Genomic DNA, 13,188 nt, shown 5'->3' with positions numbered 1-13,188 from the left:
CTAATCATGTTTTGGGTGTACTATTCCTTTAATACTGTGATCAAAGACATTTTTTTTCTGCAGACCAGGCACCATCGCTGCCCCCTCAGGACACTGACTTGTGCATCATTTCATGGGCATTACTCTGCCGTGCGTTATGCAGAAGTTAGGCTGTGGTTGGAAAGAAGTTCTGGACTCGTTATAAATACTCTATGTATACGCCCAGATCAGAAATGATCCATAGAAAGTTCAGCGTATGCCAGCGTTTTAGGAGATGCTGGGACGTCAGGCAGACACTGGATAAATCTAACAGGCTGTTACTGTCAGCTGAAGCTGAAAAACACAAACCTGTAGCACAGCAGCCCTGGAAGAAAGACTTTGGAGACGCCTGATCTAAGGAAATGTAGTAGATTAGCTGTTCACCTGCAGCATTAACTCCTGATAGTAGAACTGATTATCTTGAATCATTTAATTCTAAACACGTAGAGACAGAAGCAGAATGGCCGACATGTTTGTAACATAAAACCAGTCAGATGTTTAATCCTCTCCATAAGCATTGCTGTGGAACAGGAGCAACAAACCATTATTTGATGCATTTTGCCGTATGTTCAATGAAAGGCCGTGTTACACTGAACATTAGTGGTGTTTGCATTTGGCAGTACATGCATACAGATGTCTTCTGACCATCTGGTTGATGAGCTCTCGTTGGTTATAAGCAATGTGGTGTAGAATATGTACAGCCTATAAATTACATCTGTAAAATTTTCTGCAGAAACTGTGTAAAGGAATAAATTGTTGTTGTATTTGTCTCCCCTGTCAGGTGTTTTGGTTTCATGTTTTTCAGTGCATTGTCCTGTTCCCTTCTCCCCCAGCCCACCTGCTTCCATTCCATTCTAAATCCTGGTTTTAATTTCCTCGTTGATGGATCCTAACCCCTGTGATTCCTGCAGCTCAGCAGTTTGATCATTCAAACGTTTGGAAAGGTGCGTCTGCTCTGGTCCAGATCAGGGCAAACGGATTAAGCTAATTAAAAGGACCTAAGGACTGGAGATGTTACCGCTAACACAGCCCTGGGCAGGGGTGTGCACAGATATTTCTGTGAGCAGGTGCTAAGGTTGGAAAAAGTCACCTTATATGGAGCCGCTAACTGTCTGATGCTGATGTTATTGAACTTCCACAGGCCATCAGAAACAATGCAACATTGGTGCCAATTATCCACTGATATATAAACAAACCTGTAAAACAGTAAACTACATGGAGTTTTATTTATTTTTACTTTATTCTTCATTTATGTGAAAAAGAAGAACACAGTTGAAGGCTAAAGCATGAAAAAGAAACATGATTTCCATGAACGTATCAGGTGAAGGGAACAGATCAGGCTGTATAACAGTTGCTTCTAGATTCCAAGTAGCTGATATCAGAAGTCTTTGAATGCCTGATGATCCCATTTCTTCAACAGTCTTTCTTCTTCTGGAGACGTAGTGAAAATGTTGATGTCTCCATCCCCTGGATGGAGTTTATGTGAGTAACTAAAGCCCCATTTCCACTAGTCCTCTGAAACTGATCCGTCCCGAGTTCAGACCGAACTTGGATCAGTTAACCGTGTCGAGCTTGGTTCTTACAACTATTTCCACATTATGCTAGCACGGTTCCTCGCCTTCCAGCGGCGGTTTCAGACAGTCATTGAAGCTCACATTTCTCACCGCGGTTCGTTGAAAATGGCCGAGGGTCAGAAGAAAAAAAGTGTCTACGAAGTGTATGAGAAGAAAAGAAAGGCCTCAGGAGAGGCAGATATATCCCAGAATGCTTTGCGTGGAGAGCTCTCCTCACTAAGCGTTATGCAATTTGCTGTCACAGTGGCTAATAACAAAGATGGCACAGGCACCATGCGGTGGAGGCGGAGTTACGTGACCAACGGAATAAAAAGCCGTGATCTTCTGTCTGAAAAGTCAGTTAACTGAGTTCATTCGTTCACTATATAGTCCCCGCTCTATATAGTGATGGAGGGATTTAGGGGTTAGAGCGGACGGATGGACACAGTGAGCCTCTGTGAGCTATGAGAACAGAAACTTCTAAACAGAGCGTGCACGAGGAAAAATGGGCACGCTTTTATTATTCAAGTGGAGAGGGCGGGTCTTTTACAAAATTAATGAAAATCTTCCACAATATCTTTGATGAATCTACAGATCCTTCTCTAAATATTAGCATATTGTGATAAAGTTCATTATTTTCCATAATGTAAGGATAAAACTTGAACATTCATATATTTTAGATTCATTGCTCACTGACTGAAATATTTCAGGTCTTTTATTGTCTTAATACGGATGATTTTGGCATACAGCTCATGAAAACCCAAAGTTTCTATCTCACAAAATTAGCATATTTAATCCGACCAATAAAAGAAAAGTGTTCTTAATACAAAAAAAAGTCGACCTTCAAATAATTATGTGCAGTTATGCAGGCAATACATGGTCAGGAATCCTTTAGCAAAAATGACTGCTTCAATGCGGCGTGGCATGGAGGCAATCAGCCTGTGGCTCTGCTGAGGTGTCGTGGAGGCCCAGGATGCTTCCATAGCGTTTAGCCTTTAGCTCATCCAGTGTTGGGTCTTGCGTCTCTCAACTTTCTCTTCACAATATCCCACAGATTCTCTCTGGGGTTCAGGTCAGGAGAGTTGGCAGGCCATTTGAGCTCAGTGATACCATGGTCAGTAAACCATTTACCAGTGGTTTTGGCACTGTGAGCAGGTGCCAGGTGGTGCTGAAAAATGAATTCTTCATCGCCATAAAGCTTTTCAGCAGATGGAAGCATAAAGTGACCTTGCCCTTGATAAAACACAGTGGAACAACACCAGCAGCTGACATGGCGCCCCAGACCATCACTGACTGTGGCTACTTGACACTGGACTTCTGGCATTTTGGCATTTCCTTCTCCCCAGTCTTCCTCCAGACTCTGGAACCTTGATTTCCAAATGACATCCAAAACTGAGCAACAGTCCAGAGCTGCTTCTCTGTAGCCCAGCTCAGGAGCCTCTGCCACTGTTTCTGGTTCTAAAGTTGCTTGACCTGGGGAATGTGGCACCTGTAGCCATATTTCCTGCACACGCCTGTGCACGGTGGCTCTGGATGTTTCTACTCCAGACTCAGTCCACTGCTTCAGCTCTGCAATCGGCCCTTCTTTACAATCTTCCTCAGGGTCTGGTCACCTCTTCTGGTTGTTCAGCGTTTTCTGCCACTTTTTCCCTCCCACAGACTTCCTACTGAGGTGCCTTGATGCAGCACTCTGGGAACAGCCCATTGGTTCAGAAATATCTTTCTGTGTCATCTTCTGGACAGCAGTCAGGTCGGCAGTCTCACCCATGATTGGGGTTCTGAGTGATGAACCAGGCTGGGAGTTTTAAAGGCCTCAGGAATCTTTTGCAGGTGTTTAGAGTTAATTTGTGATTCAGATGATCAGGTGCATAGCTCCTTTAGAGACCTTTTTCATAATATGCTTATTTTGTGAGATAGGAATTTTGGGTTTTCATGAGCTTTATGCCAAAATAATCCATATTAAGACAATAAAAGACCTTAAATATTTCAGTTAGTGAGCAATGAATCTAAAATATATAAATGTTCAAGTTTTATCATTACATTATGGAAAATAATGAACTTTATCACAATATGCTAATATTTTGAGAAGGACCTGTATTTATGTGTAATCTGAAATTTTCAGTAGGTCTTCATGTACTGTAAAAAAAAATGGTGAGTTGTAGAATCTTCTCCCTATAAATATTTAATTCTTTGTGAATTAGTGCCGATCATTCTTTGATAAGATCCTCATTAAACGGACATGAAATGTTTGTTTTTTAAACCTGATGTGTCTAACGGACCTGAATTATAATGTTTTTATGCACAAAATGACAACAAAAATCTCCTGACTAAATCAGGACAAGAGACAGAGGAAACTTTACAGTTTACTGTAAACCTGCTTTTTCTCACAATGAGCTCATAGGTTAAAGATTGTAACTCTGGTACATTTTTTATTATATCAAAATAATAAAATCTCTATTCTTTATTCAGCAAAGTTACTCAAGGTGAGTAAGGCAACAATTCCTACTAATATAACTTAAGTTAAGTAAAAAGTTGCCTCGGTAAAAGTAATCCTAAATGTACATTTTGTTCAAAAATGTACTAAAGTAAATAAAACAAGGTAAGTACCAACAAGTGTTAAAGTAAAGACCTGATATATTTGTGTAAAGGAGACTAAAATGGAAATAAATAGGTTTTTAAATAAATCAGTACATACAAATCCCAGAGAGGACTGCTGGTATGAAAATTAGATTAACTTTATTTCTTTGGTGGTTAGCTTTCCTGTGCTGCCCCCTAGTGGAATATTTCAGCATGTATGATATTTGGTTCAGAGGCCTGATTTCCACCTAAACCAGTCCAGCCAGGAATCATCACTTCTTAGCTCTACATCAGAGCCCTGAAAGACTGAACTCATCAAACCAGAGAGAAATAAAACACATAAAATACCCAGAAATAAGGCTTATAGATCATGGATAAATGAAAGAAAAAAAAAGAAAGAAATAAGGAATACCAGCACTACATACATACAAATATACAGCTAATAGAAATAAATATAAATATTAATTCATTCCACCTTCAATTGAATACAGAACATTGATTTATATTTAAACTTTGAAACTCTTCATCTCAAATCCACCTGTAACTTATTTCAGCATTTGCATCCTTTACATCTATACTCTTTTTATTTTTATTTTGGTATAACTTTATGCTGTTTTATCTCCTGATCCAGACCATTCCATAAAATCACCCTACAGCTGAAAACTTTTATTTTTATTTAGATGGCCTCTTGGTTTATTACAAAAGCATTTTTTTAGAGCCAGTCTAGAGATTTAGTTTCTTTTTAATATGAAAATAAAGTCATAAAATTATCAGAATAATGTAACATTATAAAGTCATAATATTACGAGAATAAAATAATAAATTTACAAGAATAAAGTCGTATAATTATGAGAACTAAGTGAAATATTACAAGAATGAAGTCATATTAACCCGTTTAAGAAAAAAAACTCTGACCAGCATATATAAACATTTCAAAGTTCTGGTTCTGATAATAATTTGAAGCTAAGCGAGTTCATATTTCCTAATTTGTAAAATAGATTCCAAAGTATACATTTTACAAGATTCCTCATTTCAGGGAAGACAGTGCGTATTCTAAGAGTTGTCATAAAATAGAGCTTTATTCTCATAATATTAGGACTTTATTCTGATGATGTTTTGACTTTCTAAAGGTAAAACTTTATTCTCATAATATGCAAGATAAAATATGACTTTATTCTCGTATTTAAAAAGAAACAAATCTCTATCCAGGCTCTGATACGCCACCGTTGGGTTATCGCCTCCTTTCTGAAAATCTGTTGATTCTAGGATTCCTTTAACAGTCTGCACTGATTCAAATTTAACACAACTCTTTATTTTAATATGCTGACGTTTAGGAAAAGCAGTTTTGTGTGTTCTCTTTTTGTTTTAGATGTTTCCTCAGACCTTCATGCTGCAGGATAGATGCAGTAAAACTAATGATAAATGTAGAAGATGTAGGAAGGATGCATCTTACTTCTCTTAGGTTCCTACATGAGCAACAGGTGCGGGATTATACCAACCGTTTTTATTTCTTTTACTGTATTTTTGTTTTCAGTGACCAATTCTTATCTGTGATTCTGTGAATTAACCTAAATCACGTTTAGAGGGAATTTTTCTTGTCATTCCCTCTGAAAAAAATATGAAAACTTCACTTTATTAGTTTGTTTTCATGAAGTATCAGATCAGGATTTTAGGGAAATAATAATTTGGCCAAAAAAAGGGAGCAAAAGGGACAACTAAATTATCAGAACGATTAGGATTGAGAATCTTTGAAAGTTTTCTGGATTGAAACTATCAAATTTTTATTCACAAAATGTTTTCTTTGTTATCCAGATCTGTAAACAGTGTTCATCTTTTCTTTGGTTTGTAGTTTGATAGAATCTAAAATATGCTTTTGTACCATCCTGCTCTATCCCTAATATTTCTTAATATTTCTATAGACTGTTCAATGTAATATAACCCAACTAAATGAATATTTAATAATTCTTGGCTGTGCAGTAAAAAGTAATCAAACCTGGAGTTTCCCACAAGTCATCATTCTGAATAAGGCTGCTGATTGTAACATTAAAAACAACATGTACTTAATCATTTGATTTTTAATTATTGTAAACCTTTAAACAAAGAACACTATTTGCACCAGTGTGCGTGAAATAATCACTTAGTGAACAGCTTTAACTACAATAAAGTTTTTCAAAGAACTTAAATTCATGAATATAATTTCAGTTTAATTATTAAAACAATCAGCAGCTTATATTGTCTGATAAGATAAAGAAGCTGCTGGAAAATCATCTAAATTCAAACCAGTTATTATTTTGAATTTAAAAAGCCTTTTTTTCAACAGAACACGTCATTGATCTGAGGAACTCATTTACAAAACAAATCAAAAATCATTTAAGGTAAAGAAATAATTTGGACACCAATAACTATATATATGTCTACTTTTTATTCTTTAAAAATATACTCTTTGGCCCAAGAGCCATCAGGAAGGAGCAGACGTAGGAAATCTGTGGATCGATCAAAGTAAAGTCACATGTGGAGCAAATATACAGCTAATACGTCAAAAGTACAAAAATATCAAACAAGCTGAAGCAACAGAATTCAATCACTGCTGTAGACATTGACCAAATGCTGCTCACTAGCAAAGCTATTAACTACAAATAATCCAACTATTATTCCTTTGAAGAAGTTTTATTCTCAAACCCAGTATTTTATATTTTAGCCCTTGAGATAAAAACAAAACAACAAAACTTCAAGGTGACATTGCTTTCAGGATCTATATGGCAGTTTAACAGAATCTTAAAGCATTTATCACAAAGTTGGACAAAAAGGATTTTGTTTTTTTAGCACCTGGACTCATTTCTATGGAACAGTAAAAATAAAGAATAAAGTAGTGTGGCTTGTTTGCATCCTGAAAAAGAGCTAAACATTGATTTCTAGAGAAAACCCCACCCCGTCTACGACAACCCTGAAGCTCTGGCGCCCTGGAGGCGTTTAAATAAAGAACGAAAAAATATACGTTGAAAATGAATTTAGGGAAATAACGGCAATGTGCAGATATACAGTACATCTAAGCAATAAAAATCCAAATACAGAGTTTTAGCACACAAAAAGTTTTCTACTAAAATACCGGTTCTGACCATGAATACAGTAGGAACAGGTAAAAAATACAAAACCGTCTTTCCTGGTGTTGCTAAAGGGTCACAGAGTCTCTCACGTTAAAAAAATACCAACAGCAGGGGGTGCTTTACGTTTTATATACACTCTTCTGAACTCTGCTTAGAAACAACGTGCAAAACTTCAACGGTAGGACGCTGTGCTTCAAAAGAAACACATTTCAAAACGGGCTGATCCAGCCAACCCCTTCTACATAAAATGAACTGTTAAACTTTATCTGCAGAACCTAAAGAATTAACTTCTGGTACCGTTCCCTTAGATTTGGGGGAAACAAGAGGCAGCAATCATGGTGCGTTCACAGCAAGCGCGTAAAAAGGCTTCAACTTGGAGATGCTTGTGCGCGAGAGAGCAAAGTGTGTACAGATGTCTCTAATGGAGCCATCTGTCCGGCTATTTCCTCTTCTGGTTTCTTGTAAAACGCAGATGCGATTGAATTTATTTGCTGTGGCGAGTCGGGAGGAAATCAAAGTTTTAAGCAATAAAAAAAATGATGATAACACCACTTTTAAATATTCCATCATTTTTCAGGCTCCGTATACAAGCTGTCATCAGAGCACGGAAAACCCAGCGGCAGCTGCCTCAAACCAGTCGGGCTTCGATATCCTTCCTAGAGGCTTTTCACAGAAGGTTTTGACATTTTTACCTAAATTAGGTATTTAACGGTTTTGCCACATTTCAGTTGTAACATGTTTTAGTAGAATACTAATGGTGGGAGCACTCTAAATGCCAACATCTGACCCTTTGACCGTGATTGATGCTTGGAAGTTCAAATTAGTTGAAGCACAAAATGCACTGCCTAACTTCTCGACTAGAGTCCAAAGTTAGACTTGGCGTGTAAACCAGAAGCCTGGAGCGCGTTTGGTGTGAACACATCATAACTCTGCTCTTCACTATGTCTGTTGAACCATTTTGCAGGACTGGAACACTACAGACTGAGCCTTTTTAATCCATATATCCAACATTGCTGTACAAACGGAAGACATATTTACAACATGACCTGAACGTAAACAACAACAGCTGCCTGACTAAGAATGAACTACATGGGTTTTATGAGGGTGAACTTTGTCAGGAACCAATTTTGATTTTTGAAAGAAAACATTGTGTCATCAGCAGAACCTGGAACTCTGTTTGCTATATTCATCTGAATAAAAGATTTTCAGATAACTTTCTTAACTTTTCTACATTCTTTGAAAGGAAAATGTACAGCTTATCCAACTGTGGGGTAATCTGAAAAAAAAAAAAAAATTGTTTTTTAACTTATGGGAAAATAGAAAAAAAAATGAAGTTACCTGAGTTGTTTGGTCTGAATTTGCCTACAACTATTAAAATTGTTCCCTTTCATTTAATGTCTTCTTCCCAGTTGCCAATTACAGCTTTTCACAGTTAAACTAATGTGGATGAAGTAAATCATGCTAACATCTGAACAACAACTGATAAAAAATCTACTTTAATTCACTTAATATGTATTTACAGGGACATAAAAATAACAGTCAGTGGAGAAATGTGAATTTAAATGTGGAAGGGAAATGACTATTGGTGTAAAAAAAACTTTAAAAGAGTTTATTCCAGTCTCTTGTTGCCTCCATGAGGTGTCTTTGGCCGTGGCCAATCCAATCTTCTTGGTTGTTGAAAAGCCGACCACAAAACCAGCAATCGAACACCACTGAGCTCTGTCCACTAGACGATAACGTTTTTACCACCTCGTATTTTTTTCTGTTTTTCTTCCTAAGCTTTAATTTGAGGAGAAATCGTTCTCGGACAGCACTCAGCACAGGCCGAGGTCTTGAGACATCTCCATTTACAGATGTAGAGATATTGTTCACAAGACTGCTGAACTCAGAGAGTGCTTGAACCGTCTTTTGACTTAGAGCAACCTTTGTGACAGCACCTTTGTGTTTGTTGACCATCTTCATTATGTTGGTCACTTCGGGAATGTCAGCATCAGGGTGATTGAGCACCACCACAGGCTGGTATCTGCACGGGTACTTGATCTGTTGCGCAGCACTGAAGGGAGTAAGTCTAAGTGTCCTCTCCACTTCTTTGCCAACTGGTGTCCATAACTCAGGGTCTTTTTCAGTCAGTACCTTATTTGAGAACCTTCTAGCTTTATGCAGGGTGGCTGGAAGCTCATCCAATAAAGCTTTTCTGTGCCTTTTTCTTTGGCCGACAACCCTTGGAGCAAGAAGAGGTCTATTTGCTTCACACAATTGTAGGTTTCCATTCACGTGCAAAGGAGCTGCAATAGGTTCCTTTTGATGTTCCCGTTCATTAATTTGTACACTGACCATTTTCTTTACTTCACATGAAGCTGGAACGGTGTTGTTTGCAGACACTAAGAAGCACTGCCCTTGAGGTCTGGTGGCCAAAAGCAACGGTTTGCTGCTTGATGTAGGCGCTGCAGCTGTATTGAGGCGAGCAGTGGGAGAAACTATTTTGAATATGACTTTATTTCCAGAACATTCACTGGCCTGGCTCCAAACGGTTCTGTTCTTCAACTCTTCCTTATTGACAAAGAGACCCGATTTGGTTGGAGAGATGTATCGAAGCAAGTACGCCTGGCGAGAAGTTTGTGGTGTGCCCGGTTTCTCCGCAAGGGTCCCGGCTAGAACTGGTTTTGGGTTTACTGGGACCTGAGGACATGGCACTTTAGAACTAGTTGTATTGGGGTTCTGAACAATTGGGACAGACCTCTGCACAAAATAGCATGTTGGTTGTGCCTTCACCGCCATATTGGTTGGTGTACTATTCAATGTTCTCGAAAGGAGAACGGGTCCCTTAAAACCTGGACTGTTGATATAGTATTGATTTTGGGTGGCGTTGCCACCTGAGTGGACAGCAGATAAAACGGTTGCCCCCTTTTCTGTGGCTTGTGGTTTCCCTGCTGCGACACCAACAATATTAGCTTTAGGAGTAAGAGTTACACTGGCAGTGGAGTTATTTAACTCTCGGTTCGTGTAAGATAAACTAATCTGAGGATTTGAAGAACTAGTTAAAACTTTAAAACCTGTACTTGTCTGGACTGGCATTGCAATCTTATTCTCTGTTGCCCTAAGGAATACCGGTGGCTTTCCTCCTGGCAACTGAAGGATTTGCAGAGTTTTCTTTGCTTTTGTTAAATGGGCATTGCTTGAATTTGAAGATCCGGTACTGTTTTTATTAAGTTGCTTTGTAATGATTGCATTTGAATGTTCTTTAACAAAACTTTCCATGGAATGTAAACTAGTGTTTGAGTCAGGTTGTCTTGTGGATATGGGTACGCACTCTTCCTCGATTTTGACGATATTAAGGTCACGAAGGACTGAATCACTATTTTCCTCCGTTAGAAGATCATTGCTACCTACACACCCATCCACCTCAATGTCTCCATCGATACTCGCTGTAGCGGCATCTGGAGACTCAGATAACCTCAATCTAAACTGCGATGCCTCAGAAGCATTTCCTTGGTGCTCCAAATCCTCCCCAATACAGGACAAGTTTTGAACATTATTTGGTGAGGACCTACAAATTTCCTTTGAGTAATTGTGGAAAGTAAACACCTCCTGGTTTGGTGTTTTTTGCTCACCTTTTTCTGTGCCCAAGGCATCCCTTCTACCGTCAACAAAAACGTTTGGGGATAAGTGAGATGGAGATTCTGGTTTTCTTGCGGTTTGAAGACTATTTTTACTTCTGTTTTCAGTGCATGAGCAATCATCATTCTCTGAGGTAACCTGACTAGAGGAGTGAGTATACAAAGTGTTGTTTACAGAATCTGCTTTGTATTTTTTGCATAAAACCCTAAAACCGTCAGTCAGCAATGATTCATCTTTGGCTCTGCTGAACTCTACAGTTTCTCTGAAGACAGTTTGTGGAAGCAGTGTCCTTTGCACCGTATTTAAAGTAGAGGGATGGGCAATAACTTCCTCACATACTGTTTTAGTTTTACTAATTTCAGTTTCATAGCTTCCTCCATCACATTTTAACTTTGCAGTGTCTGAATTGTGGGCCACCGGTAACTTTCCTTTCTCCATGGAAACTGGCTCGAAGCGGCTGTGGGTGGCCTGGATGGTCACTGGGTACATTTCGTTTTCTTGTTTTCTTGAGTGTGGAGTGGAATTTAGACTAGAGACAGAAGTTTCCTCTTCCTCGATCTTCACTTTTGCCATAATATCATCTTGATCGGCTTGATGGCATGATCCATTTCTTGGGGAGACAGATAAACATTGCGATGTTGAACCCTTGCCTTCAGACCGCTGCTCAGTCTCACTGGATTCCATCCTTTTTGCTATCGCAGGGTTGGATCCAAAAAGACCAACGCCATCAGCAAATGAAAACTTCTGAGAAGATCCATCCTGTTTTGCAGCTGGTATGACTTTGAGAACCAAATGCTTTTTGCCGTCAACCATCTTGAATCCCATCACTTTTGTCGTACAGTTGGGCGGCAGAGAGATTTTGTTTTTCACCATCAGCACAGTGAGCCCATTGGCGTTGGGAAAACTTCCAGTTTCAGAGGTGTTTTCAGACTCCTGTAGCATGACTGGAGTTGAATTGTCTGCATTATGAAAGCTCCAACCTTTGTGATCCTTCTGCCCTACACCCCCCTCGATAAGGTGGTGAATCTCCTCCAATGGTAGTTCTTGTTTGGTTACTCTCCCATTTTCATTTGATAAAGTTCCAGAAGGGGAGTTCAGTTTTGACATCCCATGCGTATCCTGTGACAAACCAATCTTTTTATACAATGTTAGATTCGTAGAGGAATTTCCTGGTGAACTACAGTCTTCAATAGCTTTTAGGGCATTCTTTCTCTTGGCCTCCTCTTTGTGAACAGCTGCTTTGTGCTTTTTCAGGTGCTCAATTTCCTCTGTACCAAATCCACAAATCTTGCAAGTGAAGGTAAATGTACCGGAGTGAGCTTTCATATGAGTTTGGTGATCTTCTTCATTTAAGCTGATATGTCTACATTTTGAACACTTCCAGTGACTCTCGTTATGATGGTGGATGTGCTGGACAAATGTTCCAGCATCCACGGTCGTAAACTTGCACCAGTCGCATTGAAACTCTCCGTCTTTACTATGGCAATTCATGTAGTGTCTGGTAAGCAACAGCAAGGAATACTGAACATTGTCATTGCAGAGCTCACACGTAACCAAAGTGTTCCTGTGCTCAATTCGATGTCGCTGAAGTGCCGAAAACTCATTTGTGACAAAATCACACAAGTCACAAGGGTATGCAGGAAGGGATCCTTTATGAGCACCTTGGAAATGTTTGAGGAGATCATTAGGGCTAAATGTCAAGTTGTCTTTACACAACGAGCATCCAAAGCTAAGAATCTTTCCAGAGAAAACGGCCCGCTGCTGACTTTTACAATGTCCTCTGACTGTTTGCCCATCGTTTTTAGTGACAGAGCCATTTTCTCTTGAGACTGAATTGTCTGCATTATTGAAGAGCGGCCCGTTGTTTGCTTCTTTCAAATGTTTGTAGACTAAATCATTCACCTCTTCTTTTTCAACATCCCCAACTGATGGGCTGTGATTTTTGTGTGCATCCTGAGGTAGTGTAAACTGTTCCATAGCGGCTAATCTGAGGATACCTGTAAGAAGAACAATAAAAACAAAGTTATGTCTAACAGTTAACAACATAAAGTAGTTCATTTTCCATTATTTAAAACTACTAACCTTTAGTATTGCAGTTGAGAATGAGCAACTAAAAACAACAAGTATGCCTTTAGAGTTTACCAAGATGAATTTGTATAAAACAGAAAACATTTACATGAGAAAGCAAACCATATAAAAAAATAAAAATTTAATTACATAAAAACTAAAAGCAACTTGTGCTTGGGTGAGAAATAGGTAGAACAGATGTTTTCACATGTGTTGTTTGTGCCAAATCTGAAAGAAGCTTTTTGATTCAA

At 38.7% G+C, this 13,188-nt stretch overlaps 1 protein-coding gene across 1 annotated transcript in view; it reads right to left on the bottom strand.

Annotated features, from left to right (window-relative positions):
* Positions 1 to 6,541: 6,541 nt before the first annotated feature.
* LOC107091603 (zinc finger protein 518A-like) overlaps positions 6,542 to 13,188 on the bottom strand; it is a 17,985-nt gene continuing 11,338 nt past the window's right edge. Inside the window, exon 2 of the mRNA XM_015385623.1 lies at positions 6,542 to 12,867. Coding sequence (XP_015241109.1) covers positions 8,852 to 12,847 — 3,996 coding nt within the window. The 5' untranslated portion in view covers positions 12,848 to 12,867 and the 3' untranslated portion in view covers positions 6,542 to 8,851. The remainder of the gene's footprint in view (positions 12,868 to 13,188) is intronic.

This window comes from Cyprinodon variegatus, unplaced genomic scaffold (assembly GCF_000732505.1).
Source record: "Cyprinodon variegatus isolate N-32 unplaced genomic scaffold, C_variegatus-1.0 Scaffold344, whole genome shotgun sequence".
In the NCBI taxonomy this organism is placed as follows: Eukaryota; Metazoa; Chordata; class Actinopteri; order Cyprinodontiformes; family Cyprinodontidae; genus Cyprinodon; species Cyprinodon variegatus.
This window is presented reverse-complemented; position numbering and strand designations above follow the sequence as displayed.